This window comes from Pholis gunnellus, assembly GCF_910591455.1.
Source record: "Pholis gunnellus genome assembly, chromosome: 6".
NCBI classification, from domain to species: Eukaryota; Metazoa; Chordata; class Actinopteri; order Perciformes; family Pholidae; genus Pholis; species Pholis gunnellus.
This window is the reverse complement of record NC_136532.1, coordinates 8,890,326-8,911,298: the sequence shown is the minus strand read 5'-3', so window position 1 is coordinate 8,911,298 and position 20,973 is coordinate 8,890,326. Positions and strand designations below refer to the sequence as shown.

The 20,973-nt window shown below is 39.1% G+C and overlaps 2 protein-coding genes across 2 annotated transcripts; one reads left to right on the top strand and one right to left on the bottom strand.

Moving 5' to 3' along the window:
• The first annotated feature begins 1,541 nt into the window (after positions 1 to 1,541).
• Positions 1,542 to 5,647, top strand: elac1 (elaC ribonuclease Z 1). Its single transcript, XM_079160565.1, has 5 exons — positions 1,542 to 1,717; positions 2,190 to 2,393; positions 2,800 to 2,858; positions 3,405 to 3,615; positions 4,501 to 5,647. The coding sequence occupies exons 1-5, from the start codon at positions 1,561 to 1,563 to the stop codon at positions 4,980 to 4,982; spliced, it is 1,113 nt and encodes a 370-aa protein (XP_079016691.1). The 5' UTR covers positions 1,542 to 1,560; the 3' UTR covers positions 4,983 to 5,647.
• A 2,597-nt stretch (positions 5,648 to 8,244) lies between these two features.
• mier3b (mesoderm induction early response 1, family member 3 b) lies at positions 8,245 to 20,488 on the bottom strand. The gene is made up of 14 exons (XM_079160866.1): positions 20,479 to 20,488; positions 19,628 to 19,652; positions 19,217 to 19,362; positions 18,631 to 18,753; positions 17,414 to 17,537; positions 16,281 to 16,354; positions 16,107 to 16,179; positions 14,404 to 14,552; positions 13,709 to 13,837; positions 13,368 to 13,449; positions 12,683 to 12,777; positions 12,456 to 12,583; positions 12,182 to 12,336; positions 8,245 to 11,138 (listed from the first exon to the last, which is right to left on the bottom strand). Exons 1-14 carry the CDS (start codon positions 20,485 to 20,487, stop codon positions 10,663 to 10,665), a joined length of 1,788 nt encoding a protein of 595 aa, XP_079016992.1. The 5' UTR covers position 20,488; the 3' UTR covers positions 8,245 to 10,662.
• Between the last annotated feature and the right edge of the window lie 485 nt (positions 20,489 to 20,973).

Below are 20,973 nucleotides of genomic sequence, written 5' to 3'. Positions count from 1 at the left end.
AAACATTTAATCGAGCATTTGTTTTAGACGTCTTGTGTCAAATCCAGTGAGTATCTATGCAGCTCAGTAGTCAGTTATGGCAGATGGCAACTTCCTCAAGGTTACAAAGTAAGATATCTAAGATATATTTTCCTAATATTCCACATCTGTAAATGTCAATTGAATGTACTGTACTTATCTTGTTATTGATAAGATCTGTATATTGTTGCTCTGTGCTGAGACAGACTGCTGCAGTATATTACAGTGGGTGATCCAAAGATTTAAACAAAAAGATGTGTTTAATGTGAAATCTGAGTCTTGAGAAACCCGGACCATGTATACTGGACACAGACGCATAAACCCACCCTCGCAAGCTAAAATGTGTTGCATTAAAACTACCAATAATCTACTTCATTCATAGTATTGCCTTAGACACCTGCTTGTCAAGGGCATTGACGGAATCATGCGTTAGTCTTAGTCTATTATAGGCCACGCTCATTTTTAACCTCAGGATATTGTATTCCAACCACCTGCACAGTGTTCAGTGTTTATTTATAATCACTTTATGTTCCTTGATGTAGACCTCACAGCAAGCTGAAGGCAGAGCTGAGAAACAACTCAACAGTATGAACGTAAAAGAGATGCTAGTCTTGTATGAAATTATTTTATTGTGTTGTATTCAATGTGCAGTTGTTCCTCTGATAGACTGCACCTTATGGTTTTGAACACAATATGTTATTAAAGGCAAAGTTTTGTACAATTTTTAAAATAATTTTATTTCAAAGAAACTATTTAGAAACTATTATTTCAGAAAGTGTTGTCTGGCTGTCTATCAAGTTGTTGTTGTTACTGACTGTAATCGTCCAATGTGAGCTTTTACTTTCTTGTGTAAGAATTTGGTGATTGTTTTGCTGACATGATTCTTGTCTTACCCATAAATCCATGTGCATTCATATAGTGCCTTCTCTTTGGTTTTGAGTTGTGTTTCTGAAGCTCACGTGTGTTCAGCCTGTCTTATTCAATTTACACAGAAACATTAAGGGTTAAAGATGGAACAAAAAATAAACTTGAAATCAGAGAATTTGTATTTATTTATTCATCAAATATTTGATTTTGTTATTGAAGTTGTTTTGACAAAAACGAGTGAATAGATTATAAGAAATTACCTCTCATTTTGTGAGGAAAGAGTGTGGAAGACGTTCAAATCAGGGAGTACAAAGTATAAAATAAATACACACAATTATACATCACATTTTTTGTCGTTTTCATGGTAACGTGATATGTTGCAGCAAAGTGCTGTCCCGTTCCTATTTACACCATTTCAAGCCCTCACAGTCTCTCACACTCACCCACTTACCAGGTGACGTCAGTAAGTCCTTGCGGGTTCAGGGTTTGAGGCTTTAGGGGGGACATTGAGATTGGGCCCTAGACTTCTCGAAAATCTGACTTTACCTGAACGCCGCACCGTCGCTCGTTACACGTCATCACAGTGTGACTGTTTACAATACTGAGTGTTGCATACATGACTCCTGAGTTCTACTCGTAGCCTGTTATCACCCGCCGTCCTGTGACTTTGGGAGGATGACCATGGACGTGACTTTCCTCGGGACCGGCTCGGCCTACCCGTCTCCTCACCGCGGTGCCTCGGCTCTGGTGCTGCGGACTCAAGGGGAGTGCTGGCTGTTTGACTGCGGGGAGGGAACCCAGACCCAACTGATGAAGAGCCAACTCAGATCCGGTGTGTGTGTGTGTGTGTGTGTGTGTGTGTGTGTGTGTGTGTGTGTGTGTGTGTGTGTGTGTGTGTGTGTGTGCGCGTGCGAGAGAGAGAGAGAGAGAGAGAGAGAGAGAGAGAGAGAGAGAGAGAGAGAGAGAGAGAGAGAGAGAGAGAGAGAGAGAGAGAGAGAGAGAGAGAGAGAGAGAGAGAGAGAGAGAGAGAGAGAGAGAGAGAGAGAGAGAGACACATTCATTGCTTTTGCTAGACCTTGACTTTTTCTTTTAATCTCAGGTGAACATAGCCTCTGATTAACATAAATGTCTTATTCTCTGCCAGAGCCTAGAAGATTTTGGACTACATTGGATGACTGATGTGATAACTACAAGACATTTTAACCTTCTTTATTTGCTTTTTAATTTTAATCCAGCGTTTCAACTCACCACAATCCCATCGTGCCACCTGTTGAATGTAATGATATGTTGTGTTTGCTACCCAGGTCGAATCACCAAGGTGTTCATCTCGCACCTGCATGGAGATCACCTGTTTGGTCTGCCTGGTCTCCTTTGCACTGTGAGCCTCAACACCAACCGCGAGCAGGAGAACCTGAATTGTGTGGAGATCTACGGGCCGCGGGGCCTCCGACACTTTCTAAGGGTGACACTTGGCCTCACCGGATCACGGCTGCTCTTCCCTTATGCAGGCATGTACACAATATGTACAACCTCTAATGTGTTGAAAACACCGGTGCTCTATTAGTACCACAGCCAATGGCCAATCAAACTATGGGTTGCACATTCTGATTGTTCCGAAATTTCTATCTCTGCATACTAGTTAGGCACTAGTTAGTCCCATATAATACAATTTGTTTAAACATGACAGCCATAGCATAGCTGTGATTTGCTACCGACTAATCTGTGTTGGTATGGGTAGAAATCCATCGTGTAGCATACACACTCAACCTACAAGGTGGATTTGCTCTGCTGTAAAAACGACACTTTACTAGACTACAACACATTTTCAGCCCTCTTTATTTTCCGTAAAATCTTCCACCTCCAGCCTAATTTACTTTATTCATTTTCTTGATCATTTTATGTATGTTGCTGTAGTACATGAGCTGGAGCCCACAACTGACCAGAGTCCAGAAGAGGGACAGCTCAGCCTGGAGGTAAGTGACTGATTTTCATGTTATTCCTGCATGGTAATAAATCACACTTTAGTTCTATATAGTATAAAAGAGGAGAGTCTTCATGGATCTCCTATGAAAAGAGTTGCTCTAATTTGCCCACTGGCCTATAGTTTTGGTCTACCACATGTTCAGGCCCGACCCGACTCAACCTAACTCCACCCTGAACCACCAAAGCATGTACTGGGCATCAACCTATAGTACCGTAGCATCATTTTGCAATCATGACATTTAGCTAAATCCATGTGGACTTTGTCCCTATGCATTATACTTAAAGACTTCCCTTGTGAGGTCAATTTATATCCTTTCCTTTTATCTGCATCCGTTTTGCAATGTTAATGTGTGAGATTTAAAACTAAGGTGTCCAAATGTCAACTAACTAAATCAGCCTTATTTGTAGCTTGACTCCCATCCATTTATTGAAACTTATTTGAAAGTATTTCCTCAGCCCAAGAGACGGTGGTAACGGGTGTTCTTCACCCACACAGGAGCACGCCATCTTTAATGTTCTGTGTTGTGTCTCTTCAGATGACAGCGGAGTGTGGTCCTCTGCACCCACAGGAGCAGCCGGGCAGGACGATCTTCCTGGATGTCTCCAGTGACTGTTACCTCCTCTTTGAAGACAAGAAGTTTGTGGTCAAGGCCTTCAGGTTGTTTCACCGCATCCCCTCCTTTGGTTTTTGCATTCAGGAGCATGATCGACCCGGAAGACTGAAGACTGAGCTCCTGAAGGAACTCGGTAAATGCACTTCATATCTATGTTACTCTTCTATTTACTTGAACAGCTGTAGTGAAAGATGACTGGAAAGTATAAATCCACACCCTTCCAGTACCCGGTGCATATTTTTTTAATGATTCCACAGTTGAATAGCGCTAGATTTGTGTTTCTAATTGGACACAAGCATGAAGATAATGAGAGAAATGCGGTTTACAGGTTAAAGGCATCATTGATGGCGTTATAGTTTGCATAAATCTCTGTGTAGTGGATTCACTAGTAAAACCGTGTGTCCTGTCAAAAACCACGTTTACGTTTGTTGGCAGCAGGACGGTGAGCTCACCTCCAAGCCCTCACGTTTATCTGCTGGAGGCTGACTTAGAGATCATCAATATATTACTGTTTTTCAATACCTTCATGCTGACTTTCCAATATATACGTGACAATTATGATTAAAAAATGAAACTAAATTGGTCTCATGTAGCACACCTATTTTCATTATACATATGTATACATTTATTTTACATAAACATTTTAATTAGCAAGTTTTTGCATTAACCTCCATGTAATGTGACCCAGAGACTCAGATTTCATATTAACATATATTAATTTTTTTTATGACATACTATACTAAGACTTTTTTTAATGACTTTCATGGCATATTACATTATGGCGTTTTTATGATTTTCTGTGTTATATACTATTCTATGACAGACTATACTATGACATTTTCTATGACCGACTATAACTTTTTTATTACATACTATACTGTAGCTTTTTTATGTTGTTTTTTTAAGTCACCCAAGACTATGACACATTTGTGGTGCAATATGCTACATCATAGGAAGTAAATGCTCTCCAAATGGTACTTGTGGATTATTGTGAATGGTCTAATTGTGTGTCCTTCAGGCCTGAAACCAGGGCCGCTTTATGGGCAGCTGAAAGCTGGCAAGCCTGTAACTCTGGAGAGCGGGCGCGTCGTTCTGCCTACTGAGGTGCTGGAAGAAGCTATTCCTGGTAGGAAAGTCTGCATCTTTGGAGACTGCAGCTCAGTTGTTGGGGAAGGACCACTGAGGCTGTGCAATGAAGCGGATGTTCTGGTTCATGAGGCCACACTTGGGGATGAGCAGCGAGAGAAAGCAGTGGACCACGGACACAGTACACCTGAAATGGCGGCAGCGGTGGCTCGGGCTTGCTGTGCGCGGAGGCTGGTGCTGTACCACTTCAGCCAGAGGTACAAACCCTGCTCCATGCAGAAGGAAGGGGACGAGGATGACGTGTCAGAGCTCAAGAGGCAGGCGGAAGATGCTCTACAGGGCAGTGATGTAGAAGTGACTCTGGCTGAGGACTTTCTTACGCTGCCCATTCCTCTCAGAAGACCACAGTCATGAACTACTAATTTAGTTTTTATATTGACAATCTCAGTTCAAGTTCAACTCACTTACTAGGTTTAGCTTTTAACTGTCATTATCAGCATAAGTGAGTTTACACTTTTTTTTACAATGAGACTGTAGATTTTCAAAGTTTGTGAGTCTGAGCACTTTTACTGTAAAGTTGAGCTTGTCCGCTCACTCTTGAACTTGGAAACAGCCGTCGACAACACAATCTCTGCTCAAGGTCCCCTTGCTTGTCCTCGACCGTATCGCACAGCCTTCATCAACACATCCACTGTCAAGCTCACGGGTGGCTCAGACACTTGGAAAGTTCTATGTAGGATTCCATGACAACTGATCGTTATACTAATTGGGACTCTATTGATTCCCCAACAAAAAGACCACATTTTAAGCTAATTTATTTAGTAGAAAGTCTTTAAATGAAATTATATGAATAATCAAGGGGTATGTTTCTGTCTCACTTGTGTTTTCTTTAGGTTTGTAGTGTTAGTACACCAAACAGAGTATTAAACCGATCTTATATGAATCTGAAAAATCTTCTTACGTCTTTTCTGTGATGATAAAGAACATGTAGCCTTTTCTGAACCTTTTTCTGGATCTGTACACATGGTATTTAAGTACAACAGAAAATATATAATAATGTTTAATAAAAGGAAGAAAAAAACAACTCAATGTTTATGTACAAGTCTTATGACAATAAAGACAGCTTCTTGAACAATTCTCATTGTGACATTTGTGATTGTCTATATTTCTGGATATATGTTTTCAAATTGTGTAGGTTTTTATTAGGAAGGTGTTTTTTTTTATTCAAAACCCAATATAAAATATAAAATCAATTTATTTAGTGCTTTTTTGCAGACACAAGTCTCACAACAGAGATATTAATAAAATATCACATTTACGAGAGTTCACTGGGTGGTGAGAAACCTACTTCTGCTACTTAATGCCTTTTACATTCGTTCATAACGCAAGAACCACTTCTCGCAGACACTGGTGAGAGACAACATTGGAGTCAGCGGATAGACATTTTTAGTTATGACTAACAACTCTATCTCATTCGGTTTGCCCATCAGTTCATTGGTCCACAAAGCTGTGCCCTCCCTACAACAACGAGGTGTGTGTGAGTGAATTTATACACGTGTGGTCGCAGCTATTGTGCTTGTTTTATGACATTTTAATGGCATACTATACTACGACTTATAATGAATATATATGTATATATACATATATATTCATAAACTTGACAATGCCAGTCATGTTCTAACGTGGTTGTTGCGCCAAGCTCTGTTGCGTGAGAGAGCGGATGACACGTAAGGATGTTCTAGCATAGAACATCCTCTATATATGATGCTAATGTTGAATACATGTCAGCAGAAATGTATGTATGTATTATTAATGTGTGAGCCAAGTACTAAGAGTAAAGTGTGTGTATGTTATATCTATCGTCTACGCAGTGCTTCCTAGCATGTGTAACCTTTGGTGCTGGTCCAGGTTTCCCCTGTCTGGTGCCGGTAACAATCGGGGGCTCGTCCGGGATGAGCTAGCGTCCCTGCCCGGTGAAGTGGGAAGGCTGCAATCCAGTGTGTCATCAAGAGACATGCTATCGAAAAAAGTAGCGTTACAGTAGTGTGGCGTTTTTATGACTTTTTTTCTTTTACCATACCTCATTTTGACATACTATTGTATGACTTTTTTACGACTTTTTTCGACATGCTATACTATGAGTTTTTTCCGACATACTATACTGACTTTTTATGACTTATTCATAAAATGTTTTAACTTTTCATGCCTCATTTTGACATACTATACTATGACTTTTTATGACTTATTTTGACATGCTATACAATGACCTTTTCATACATTTTCACGACATGCTATACTATGAATTGACTTTTTTCGACACAGTATACGGACTCTTTTTTTACTTTTTTCGACATACTATACTATGACGTTTTTTTGAATTTTTAAGACATACCATACTATGACTTTTTTATGACTTATTTCGACATGCTATACTATGACTTGTTCATACCTTTTCACAACAAACTATACTATGACTTTTTACAACTTTTTTCAACATACTATACTATGACTTTTTCATGCCTTATTTCAACATGCTATACTATGAGTGTTTTCAACATACTATACTGACTTTTTATGACTTTTTCATAAAATATTTTAACTTTTCATGCCTCATTTTGACATACTATACTATGACTTATTTTGACATGCTATGTATACCATGCCTTTTTTATGACTTTCTTACACATGCTATACTATGACTTTTTTCGACATGCTATGACTTTTATGACTTTTCGACATACTATACTATGACTCTTTTATGACCTTTTTCAATATGCTATGACTTTAAAACTTTTTTCGACATGCTATATACTATGACTCTTTTTCTACTTGCTATACTATTTTCTATTTAATTTTTTTAGACATGCTATAGTATGACTTTTTCATGACTTTTTTGGACAGACTATACTATCACTTTTTTTTCTACATATTATACTAATCATTTTTAGACATACCATTGGACTTTGACGTTTTTCAACATATATTACTTTTTTGTCATACGATACAAGATCTTTTTTTTTTAATTACTTTTTTCAACAAGGTATACTATGACGTTTTTTAAGACTTTTCATGACTTTCTTCTACTGTATATTTTGACTTTTTACTGCTATTGACTTTCTCATTACATTTCATACTATGTTCTTTCAATGACTGTTTTTGTCATACTACACTGACATTTTTTATTAAGCTTCATTATAAATAATTGTTTATGGCATACTTGACTTGGACTTTTGTATAGCGCCTTTCTAGTTTTCCGACCACAGACACTACCATGAACGGTGCCACCTGCCCATTGAGACCCTAAACTAATTCGTATTCACACACTGATGGAACAGCCTGCGGTAGCAATTTGGTGTTACGTGTCTTGAACTTGCGGACTGTAGGAGCCGGGAATCTAACCGCTCTACCTATGAGCCACAGCCAACCCATAGTTGACTGTTTCTCAAGTGTTTCTCAAGTTTCTCAACAAAAATACCAAATTTCAATCTAATTTATTTAGTAGAAGTTCTCCCAATGTAATTGTATAAATACTCATGTAGTTTTCTTTAAGTTTGTAGATTTAACACATAACTCGGTACTAATCTCATATGAATCAGAAAAGTCTTCTAAACTCTTTTGTGTGGCGATAAAAAACATGCCGTCATCTCTGCACCTTTTCCAGAGCTTTATTTCTGGATCTGTACACAAGGTATTAAAGTACAACAGAAATACAAAATAATGTTTAACCAAAAAAAGAAAGAAAAAAAAAACTCAATGCTTATGTACAATTCTTATAAACAATAAAGATAGCATCTTGAACATTTCTCATAGTGAAGTTTTTGATTGTCTATATTTCTGGATATACATTTTTAAGTTTTGTAGTTTTTTATTCACAAAGGTGTTTTTGTTTTCATCAAAGGAATCGAGTTTTCTTTTTCAAAACCACAACTTCTATATTTGTTTTTCCTTTTTAAACTTCAAAACACAATACAAAATATAAAATAAATTTGTTTAGTGCTTTCTTGCACACACGTCTCATACCGGAGATATCAATAAAATATCACATTTTCGAGAGTTCACAGGGTGGTGAAAAACCTACTTCTACTACTTGATGGCCTTTACATTCTGACAGTTTTTCTGAGTTTTTGTACAAACCACAGGTGAAATAAATATCACTGCACTGCTAAAGCTAGAAGAGCTTTGAGGACCTACTGCATTATGCACATTGCATTAAAAGAGAAACTAGCTCTCCACATACTTAGAACAGCAGCCATCCCTTTACCATCAAGACAAATATAGATATGAAATAAAATGAAAATAAAAAAAAGAGAACGATGAGCGTCTTTTACACATGGCTGCAAGTTTTGAAAGCAAAATTGCAACATTGAGTAATATCAATAAGTCTTCAGGTAAAGCCGTTTTCAGTGGTACACTGGGGAAACGGACACAGCTGGCATGCGTGGTTTCAGCTGTGTCCTGGGGATCATGACTTTCCAAAAAGAGGAAAAAAAAAATTCAAACACCAAGTCAACTGGTAAAATGCAAAACCCAAAATATCTGTACATATCTACAAATTATTGCCTTTTGTCAAGGAATCAAATTAAAACCTTTGTATCAACATAGATTCACAAGTGTAAGAGGTCAGTTAATAGACTTTTTAAAGGCTATTTGCTAATTATTTACATGAAATGCAGAAGTGATGCTGGGCGTGTAAAATTAATTACTTGATGGTTTCAAAGCATGAATCCTGTCTGTACACACGTAACGGTGAATTACTACATCTATGGACGAGACAAACATGATGTACCCCTGAAACAAACTAATTATTCATAGCACAATGCATAGATAAATTAAGTAAACACTACTACTGCAACCAATCAACTGAAGATGACCCGCAAAACATTTAAAAATTCACAATTATGGACTTCAGTCAAGAGACGACAGCTCCATTTCTGCTACTAGACTCCAAGAAACCATTGACTAGAGTACACAAGGCATTCTCTAGTCAGTACAGGTTAGGCAGATATTGAATACAAAATCCAAGTGGCTTTAAATAAAGAGATAATACTGCTAGCAGCTTGCTAAGTGGCCTAAAAAGGGCATTACTTGATGGGACATATACAGGACACGTACAGCTAAATTTGCATTAAAGTAGCATGATTGAAGGGCTCAAAATAAATCGCACAAAAGGAAAAAGTGTATGTAATAAATACACACTTTACAGCACCAGATAATGTCTCAAGTTTAGCTGACTATTAATTTAACCAATATCTTTGTAATGCAATATTGCAGTCATGTCTTTCTGACAGATACCTTTTCAGAAAGAGGCAGAAGTTCCAACTTAAAAAAACCTAGTGACGCCCATTATGTTACTCTGCACAGGTAACCTTCATTAGCTGTTTAAAAATGAAAAACTATGAACCAGGGGCTTTAGTTTGGGTTCGACTAAATGGGATTTCTTTTAAAGTAAACAAGCAGACAAGCTTCCACAGGAGAAAACTAGAAGAAAAGAAAACCAAACTAGAAGGCCTCAGCAGCTGAAACCACCGCACCAAGCTAATCTCCATGCTAGTGTTGCTCTTCATACAATATCCAGCCAAGTTTATGTGGGGACTAATATAACCATTTGCACCAGCCTGGTTACTGAAAAGTACCTGTAAACCAAACTTTAAAGTTTAAAAAAAGTACCACTTCAAACAACAAAGACAAGCAACTAAATACTGAGACTAGAGGCAGAAAACTCAGCCAATTTTGGCAGCTGAAAGAATGGCAGGATAACATACTGTAGCTCTGAAGATGTGAGGAAGTAAGATACACAACTCTCCTACTGCAGCCTCTGGGCCCCTCCGTACATGGACGTTACACATCTCAAGACCGCAAAACAAGAATAAAATAAATGGCTATAAACTCTTGAGAGAAATCAAGATTTTAGTTCTATATGATAGACATCACTGATGTCATATTACACAAAAAATGAAAACAAAAAAGTAATATATATATATATATACATATAGAATATTTTTTAACAAATTGGATTCTCCAGTGAGGTCAGTCTTATGTACAAGTGGGATAGGGGGTTTCAAAAGGGAAGAACAAGGGATGACGATGAGGAAGATCACTCTGACTGAAGTGCTGCAGTGTGCTGTGTGTGGTGCCGTGCATGTGCTCCCAGAAACCCATTGGGCTCGCCGCTGCCAGCCAAACTCCCGAAGTCTGTGACAGACACTGCCATTTTGGCGCCAGTGATCCGGTGGTGGTGCGTTGTTGTCCGTCGTGCTTCGAAGTCCACTCCAAGGTTACCCACAGACACGTCATTGATAAAGGAGTCCGGCAGGGCCATCTTGAGTCTCTTGGAGGGCCGCTCACAGTCCTTGTTGACGCACACTCCTCCTAGCTGGCCGAGATCAGAGTGGTAGAAGCCGGCGTCGAGCATGTTGAGGCAGTCGGGGTCTGAGCCATTAGAAGAGAAACCGAGGGATTCGTCATGGTTCAGGGACCCACGATGGAGACTTTCCAGAGGCGGAAAACTGTAGGAGTCTATGCAACCAACCTCCGCAGGGTTGCACACTGTGGCTACAGTGTTACTCAAAGCTGCAAAGAGACAGGACACTTTAGTATTTAATAACTGGAGGGAATAAGAGACTCGGGTCAAGAAACATGCTGATTGAGGCTCTCTATCATATGCTGGCTCCCGAAATTGTCACTCAGTCATTAAACTGTTGACAACCCCTGGCATAGTACCAGGGTAATCGTAAAATGTCTTAGTATGCCGTTAAAATGTTGTATAACTCCTAAAGTCATAGTATACTATGTCATTGAAATAGTCATGGTACAGTGCTACTAATCATTGATTAGTTTGTTTTAATGCAAATAACCAATATAGATGACTATAACAAAGTAAAATGAAATCATTTAGAATCATTGATGGTTTACAAAGACTTCAGAGTGGTTTAAATTATTTTTGGGAGGCTAGAGATAAAAAAAAAGAAAAGTCTGTAGCCTTGTCTACCACCTGCTATAACAAAACAAACAAAAGATATCTGTATCGGCCAAATATTTGCTCCCATTTTCCTTTTGTGTTGATCCGTTCCGTGAGTTTTATGATCTGTTGCTCCCCTAATAATAGGCCATTAGAAATGCCATAAAATAATAGTATAGTGTGCCATTAATATGTCATGAAAACAGTCCCCTCACGGTGGTATGTTCGCTAATCAGTCTTGTTGCAGTTTACATTCATGTCTCTCCAGAATATCGTCATTTGTGTGAACTTGTCATATAAATTCTTGAGGTATGTTGTGAGGTCACAGTGATCTTTAACCGCCAAGTTCCAATCAGTTCATCCTTGAGTGCAAGCGGACATTTGTGTGTTTGGTGTTGAAGGCATTCCTAAAATACCGCACACTTAAGAACAGGACAGACGGCTACAAAACATATTGCCTGGAGCCACGACTGTCGCCGGCACGGAGGCAATGTGTTTATAGAAGTCATTGTATAGCATGTCAGGAAAAAAACAAAGTATAGTGCGACGTAAAAATGTCAAAAAGTCATAGAATAGTATGCCATTAAAATGTGATACTATCGTTTGTCATTAACAGAATTCAGTGTCGTGTGCAGAACTAAGTCCCATTACTGACCCGTGAGGTCGCTGGCAGTGATGGAGTTAAGCAAGCTGAGCTGTTGGTCTGTGGTGGTCTCCAGTCTTCCTCCTCCACCTGCTCCTGAACACACAGACGAGGAACTATCCACAGCCAGACCCTCTGCTTCATCCACCAGCCTGTCCATCAGGTCACTGGATACAAAGAATCAGGTTTAGTTGTGTGGGGAAGGGGGGTTTCAGAGCTCACTGTATTAATCATAAGCCAAAACACAAAAGGAATGAAAACAGATTCTTCTTCTTCTGCCACTTACGTTACACCAGGATAGCTGCTGTACTTTTTCTTCCCAAATCTATTCTGCTGCACAAAGATGTCAAAGCGCTCTGACTTTTTCCACATGTAGTAAAACGCCACACATTCAGCTACTGTTCGTGTTGTGACCTGAGTGGGGGGGAGAAGAGTAATTCATTAATTATAGTGTACATTTTCATAATGTGTAAAACATCTCGTCTCGCAAGATCATGAAATAAAAAGACTCACTTTATGTTTCTGTATGAGGTGAAAATTCTTGTCATACATCTGTAGTGCGTGCTCAAAGCTCTTGCATTCCTCTTCTGACCACGGAGGTGACTTTTCTGAAATTAAACCAGAAACATATTATTACATTTTTGCTGCACAATTACGCATTCACACATGTGTAAACGAAAGGGTAGAGCAACCACTAACATTTTAAACACAGGACTGAACCTCAATCACTCCCACTGATGACAAAAATGATCAAATATTAAAATCTCTGTCATGTTTAAAAGTCAATCACAACATGGCAGCACTCATATAAAGGTTTAGATGCAAAGATAAAAATAAAAATAAGGTTAAGTGACAAAAAAAAATGTATCCCCTGTACATTGTGTAATGCAATGACATAATTGTTTAAAAAATATTTTTGAGAATGGGTAAGCAAAGAAAGTCTGCAGGTGAGACTTTTCAATTAATGAAACTATTAGGCAATTAAAATACATGACTCAGCAAATACATGGAGAGCCACGTTTGACAAAATGAGCAATTTGAATGCAAAGATATGCAACAGCAACAATAAAGAATTACTTTTGACAATGCTGAAAGAGCCCATAACAAAATGAATTACCTTCAACATACTAATTACATTGTCAGGTAGGAAATTACAGGTTCTACATGCATCCACTAGAAACCTGTTTCCTGTGCTTACCTTTTGAGGACTTTACACGGATGCAGTGTCTCTCTAGTGCTTCGCGGATGTTGTAGTTGCACTTGACGAGCTCAAACAAGGCCTGTGTGGAAAGAGTGGATTAGTGGAATATTGGCAACAATTACTCTGAAGAATTCACATCACAAATGCTACAGTATATGATAGGGGTGCCACAATTTAGATTCAAAGTCCAAAATGACCTACTTAATCAGAAACAGGGTTAGTGATGCTCCCGGTATTTATTTTTCCCTCCACCCCTGCCTCCTTGCACACGTCCTAATAAAACGGCACTTCAAAGATGACAGAGTAGCTTACTGGTGGTAGCCTGCAGCTGCACTTACCGAGGCAACATGGCCAATGCCGGAGACAGAGATGAATGAGGAACAACAGAAGTGGGAAATCCCAACAAACGAGTCGCTGACAGAAAAACTACAGTTTGTAGTCAATTCTACACCACAGGAGACCCCATCCTACACGACAAATATGGCAGGTCATTATCGCAGCTTCACACACAAAAAGATTTGACTGACCCAGTTGCCCCAGGGTCTGGTGGCTTGTTGCAGGTGAGGAAACTCAAAGCTGTTGCTGTAAAGCAGCTATTCTCAACCACTGGGCTGAGGCCCGCGGAGGTACCGCTAAATGGTTGGATTAAATTTTAAAAATATTTTTTGGGTAATCTACTAATCTACTAGTTATTTTTATATCAAAATGAGGGTAAACAGAATATTTATTTTGGTGACTACAGATGACAGTGGCAAAACACATATTTACATGTAAGCCATCTTTTTTAAAAAGAAAAATTTTTTAAATGTAAATGACAGCTGACAAACATTGGTCTGTTGATCTTTACAAATGAAGACTCGATGGCAAAGCCTTCAGGGATGAAAAATAAATAAAATCAAAACCTTAGAATTGAAAATGAAAATTGTGGATTTGGAGAATCGTGACACCCCTAGTATGGTGAATGAAAGTTGATGAAAAATGATGTACACTGCTCATCAACATGAACAGATTGATATATACATACATGACATACCTGCTCATCATCTCGAATGTGCATCCCTGGTTTGTCACATCCCGTCTTTTCATTTGTAGTCCGTGACAACACGTCAGACAGGAAAGTCCTAACCTTGCTTTCTGGCAATTTACCTGGGCTCCATAATAACTCGTCTTCATCTTCATAAACTGCAAAACAAAGTACATTACAGCAAGATTAGTCACCTTGTGTATATGATAGGGCTGCACAAATAACACCAGTATTGGGTATTGTGTACTCATACTCGTACTCTACTACCCAGTGGCGGCTGGTGGAAAATGTTCTAGGTAGGGCCATCCAATCAATTTCAGCAAACATCCAAGTATGATTTAATGCAAAAAAGTTAAGGTATCAAACACGCATTACTACTTTGCAGTTAAATATTTAACATTTATTCCAACACAAAAAAAACCAGTAAATAACACTTTGACAAACACGTCAGGACATCTTATTTGTGTCACCCTCAGGGAATTCAGTCGGCTATAACACACACGCACACGCACACGCACGCACGCACACACACACACACACTATAATAGAACATGTTTATTTATTGAGATGCCCCTATGAACCTTGTTGTATGTTTTTTTAAGATCAGGAGAAGTAAACATGAAGTGTAAATAGGAATACTGATGTTAAATTAAGCTTTGATGAGTTTTCACTGTTAATTTAAAGGTCTCAATTAAATGTTGATGCCTCCATGACCAAGCTAAGCAGATGAGACTGAGGACAACTATGTAGAAGAAAAGCTGTTCACTTTGCCTAACATGTAGCTTGACAGAATTCTCCATGTGTGCCCTGGTGTTCTCGTTTCCTTACTTTCTCAGACAGGTGCTTCATGTCCCTCACTCCCGTAACTGTCCATGCTGGATCTGTCCCCGTTGTTTTAAGGCATTAGCATGACTGCATCCAGCTAGCCAAGCCTGTCTGGTGTACAGCTAGTAGAGAAGCTTCGCATGTACTGCTTCCCTTTCCCGCTAGTCTGCTGTCTGATTGTGAGGTCATGCTGATCTGGGATCAGCTCTTTGGCCTGCAGAATCTCCGCCAAAGTTCTCAAACGGGTCTTGGAGGAGTAGCGCTCGCCTGTAGAAACTTCTCCTGACGAGGACGCGCAAGCTCGGGGCCAAACGACTTTGGCCCCAAACTGAATCTATTTGAGGACGCTGATTGGCTAAATTGTATGTCACTTATTTATATCTTTAATCAGCAATTGGCTAAACTGCTTCATAGACCCGCCTCTTGTGGGCCATTTCTCGATGGCCCCAGCGCTGCTGAGACATGCAGACAGGACGTGCAGGAAAAGCATGTATTTTGCGCAGATATATTTTACACATATTACTGGGTACATTCCATATTTCAAAAACACAAATATTGACAATTTGTATAATTTATTATTATATATATTTTTTTGTGGCTCAAAGAGGGGCACTCAAGGTGGGGCCACGCACCATGGCCCTCTATTGGCCAGCCGCCACTGCTACTACTCCTCCTCCGATACCACCACACACGATACCTTGACAACAACGGGATGTTAACCGCACGTCAGTTGGGCCTTAAAAGCTGCTCAGTTGCAACGTACTAAAATGTAAGTACTTGTAATTGGTATTGGTGCATCCCTAGTATGTTATCTTTAATGTATGGATAGAAACATTGTAAGCAATCACATTAAAGAACATGTCAGAAACACAGGCTGAAGTAGTCACCTTTCTCCTCATCTTTGTAGTGACAGAGGCCAGAAGGAACCTCTGCTTGATACTGTGATCCCACCATTATTTCCTATGACAAAAACACAATACAGAGCAGTTTAGCAAAGTGTTGGTGATTCAACTTAAAACATTCATCCCCTCTTTTAATGTGTTCCAAAATGTGACACTTACCTTTCTGGAGTCTTCCGGGCTTGGGCCATCTTCATCACACTCCGACTCTTTATCGCCATCAGAGATAGCGTTGGCTGATAAAATGATAAACGACACATAAATACCTTGACTTGATGTACAGAATTGCAATGACACGTCCTGTGTTCTTAGGTCTGATGCATTACCTACCAAACTAAACTCTGCTAAATTACAAATCGGGACAAGGCCCGGGGGGGTTGGCTGAAACGTGCCGTCTGCAGCACAGCCACAGCTGCCGACCTGCCCCGACGGACAGGCAATGAGAGGCCCAAGTGGCCAAAGGCCGCTCGCGCCTTTGGGAATCCCTGCCCGGAAGTACCAAGGACAGAGCAACAGGGGAAAGCAAGGTGGAGCCCCGAGCGGCCAGAGGCCTACAGGGGCACCGAACAATACAAACCTTGCAGACCCAGACCCAAATTAAACGCCTCCCCTCCTACAATTCCGGACCTTGAACATCAAAAACTAAGTTTATGTTGTGACGAAGGATCCGCGGGGACCCTGTTAATCGACTGTTGTACATTCAACCTAATGATGTACAAATCTGTAAGAAAAGGCACTGTATCTTCCTTGAGTGCAGCACATTTCTTTAACCACACACATTTGGGAATGTTCATTGCTACAATAGCTCTAAATGTGTAGAAAAAGTAGCTTTTAGTATTTATACATCTATCAGAATTAGCAACTATTTTATTAATTGATTCATGTTTAGGTCATTTTTCAAGCAAATATGCCAAAGATTCCCTAATTGCAGCTTCTGAATTGTGAGGATTTGCAGCTTTTATTTGTCTTATGTAAAAGAAAACAGAATATCTTCAGAAATAAATTGTTGGTCAGACAAAACGAGACATTTGATGACGTCACAATGGCCTTTGGGAAATTGTTAAGGGACACGTCACTATGATCTGACATTTAATAGAACAAATGATTAAAGCATTTTACAAAAGAGGCAGAAATTAATTTATCAGTAATTAATCAATCAATAATGAAAATAATTGTTGCAAACCTAATGTCTTGAATCTGGTAGCATTTTTTCTAATTATTGCATGGCACTGTATAAGCTTTAAACCTGCAAAGCTACAGACAAAAAATACTTTTTTCTGGTATGAGCGACTTACATCGAAGTGTTCTTGGGAAGAAATCGGTAGCTTCATGGGAGGTGACTGAAGGGGTGAGATCATCAGCTGAGGACTGGGTCTCCTCCTCATAGTCCCCAGACAGCAGGTCTTTAGCTATTTCCTCCTACAAAGAAAGAAAGAATAATATCTATTGCAGGGGTCACTAATAGGCAGACCGTGGTCCGAGTCCGGACCCAGACGCCGTTGTATCCGGACCTGGACCTAAAACCGATAGAGCTCTTCTATTTTAACCGGCACAGCTTTTCTGGCCTTTACGGCACTCGTTCAGCAGTGCAGGAAACACACCGACCAATTACATGCGTAGTAAATCACATCACGTGATGCTAATCAGCCAATTAAATATGTGATAATAAAACAAAGCACAACTCTTTTGAGCAAACGTACCGACTCACATCCGAAATAAAAAAGGAACAGAAAATAAACCTAAGAGCCCAATATGACTGATCCATTAGGATGCTAACATGAATTCACTGCCTAACAATGATGTAAACAGAGACGGGGATGAAGCTGAAACGAGTGGTTTCAACAACCACAGACACAACGTTAGACCCAGCACACAAACTTCTCTTTTTAGAAGACAAGAATATCATTTCATAGCTTTGACTTCACACCTGAATGAACTGCATTTAAAGCTGCAGGGCAAAGACAATTCAGTGAAAGTCATTTTTCTTAAATGAAGTACTTTATTTTAAGATAACATTTTTCAAAAGCTTTCTGTAATGTAACTGATTCTAAAATGCATCCCTTATTTTACTTGAAACGAGAGAACATTTGATTATATATTATTTATAATTCATCCAGTTCAATTTGAAAACTGACAATTAATATTGTTGAGATATTACTCAATTGAACTTTCTTTATTTTACTTGACTGTCAGTTGTTGACTACATACATTGATACTACTGCTAGGCTAGTTATATATATATAAAAATAATAATATATATGGGACTAAATCATAGCGCAAGTTAGACATTACTGTGATATTCCGGACCTTTGCATGAGGAAATTCTCTCTAAATGGACCCCGTTGAATTTTTTATGAATACGCCTGATCTGTTGTATACTAGGGCAGACCAACAGGGATCAACTGAATATTTGAATTACATATTGAAGATATTGTATATATTATATTGTAATTTTTCAAAAAAAGAATTTCCCCAAAATCTATCTATTCACTCCATAGGAGCAGTTATTTACCTTGTCCAGAGTCATGTCAGGCAGCTCATCGGTCAGGTCTCCAGAGGAGCTGTCTATACTGGAGCCCGCTGAGGCCTCGTAGCGATAGATGGCAAGAAGTTCCTCCAAAGGCATGTTCCCCTCCTGTTAGAAAAACAGCAACATTTGTAAAATACTGTACATTTTCCATGTGCAATTCAGATTACCGAAACAGCCAAATGGGGTTTAAAGCCAATTAACTGAATTTAGTATTGATAAGACTCTTATTCACTTTCACCAAGAGACAATTTATGAATCCAATAATAGAATGTGCATGTACATCTTAGTTGACCTTTATTAATTGTAACATCTGCAGCTATGAATCAAGACGGCGTCCCCTGATCATCATATAGGTAACACAAGCCATTGACATTCTGTTACTATAGCACATTTTTTCCAGTGACAACAGTGTCAAAATGTGTAGCCCTGCAGGATTAAGGAGACAAGGCTCAGGCTTCTGCATTAACAATAAATGCAAATCTTTTATAAGCACACTTATTTTACCATTTTAAAATGACTTGATTCGGTAAATCCTGTTTCAGCGCATTTCATGCACATATTACTTTACCTTTTCAAGATCTGCAATCTCTGAGGTGAAATTCCTCCCTCCCTCCTGAGACTCTTCCTCCTCCAGAGTCCTCTCATCATCATACTCATGAACTAACATTTCTGCTGTTGGGTCAAAGTCATGGTCCTCCGACGATAAAGAGCCAACTGAGGGAGAAAGAGAATCTTAAATGTTTCAAATCTTAGAGCACAGATTAGCTTTGTTTTAATGATGCACACTTAGAAAGATACATTCACATAGTTACTATGTTGCCATGAGAAAAGCATTACATTTAGTCAATTTCAAAGCCATTTTATCCGACAAAATATATGACTAATACAACTTAATATTGACATTAAAGTTATGCAAATCTGTCATTAAAATAGATACATTTAATACATCATACACTGTGTATACTAATCATCTTCTTACCTGGACTTGAACTCCCTAGGGAAGCCTGCAAAAGAATAAAACAAGAGCATACGTTAAATGAGTGAAAGAGTTGACACATGGGTTCAACTACGATGCCGGCACTTTAACCACAAATCAAGCGGAATGAAAAAAGGCCTTTAATAATTTGTGTGATGACCACCGAGAATAGTTACCGCTAACGTTACCTAACATAGGTGGCTAATAAAATGTTAGCCGCCGGTGAACGCTCAACACTAAGGACAGCTGTAAGAGAAACGTATCTGAATACTGGAATTAACATGACGCCTATGGTAAGAGGCGGTCAAAGTAAAAACATAGAGGAATATCTTGAGGGGTACAGTAAGACTTACGCAGTGTCTGCTACAGTTATAGTTTGCTAGCCGGCAAGCTAACCCTAAAGATTACCGTTAACGTTGTGCATCGAAAAAAATGTAAACACTAATTTCGTTTGCTTTGAACTGCAATCGTTAGAGTAAAATGATGTTCACAATATTTTTTTCCGCTAATTTAGCCCGACTAGAAGAGACACATTTCCATTCACAACAAACACGATATAATCTGTTATTTCCTTTAACTAGCAAGCTAACGTAAAATTTACGTATCAATTTACACAGCCGCTACACCAAAGCAGCTGAGCGAGCGAGGCGCAGCGGCCTTGTAGTGAAGGATCAGTCCGGACATTCAAGCATTTTATAGAGGAATAAAAATGACAATTATGACATGAAACACGCCATACAGAAGGAAAAAACTATTATGTCTTCAATCGATAACATAGAAATGAAAAATACAACACACAAGACTTAGAAATATCGATTTAAGATCGATCGCTTCTCCCCTGTTTTCCCTCTTACCTCCGCCATATTGGTACCTTCAGCTAATGGGCTCGTTCTAGCGCAGTACCCGGATCAGCGCTCTGAGCCAATCAGAGATCCAGGTGACCGTTCTAGTCGTGACGCCATTCAAACTGACCACTGATCAGAATAACGGCAATCTTTTATAAACGGTAACGTAGGGTTAAAACATAAGAAATACAAATGCAAATATAAAATGTGCCAATAGTGTTCCAACATGAATCGTTGCATGGCGTTGAGCCTCTCACATAATGACAAAATACCATAAGATGCTTAGGATGTTCTCTGGACATCCCAGCTGATTTCCTGCTCGCCTCAATATTGTTTATTGCAGCTATGGCATTTAAAAACCTCAGTTTTATCTCCATTAACATTTTTGACATTACATATTACCATAACAGCTTTTAATTGTGGCCACAATGCCCTTAAATGGCACTAGTGAGGTTTTTAGTTATATCATTCCATATGATAATTTTAGCAATCTGTTGCGTCATT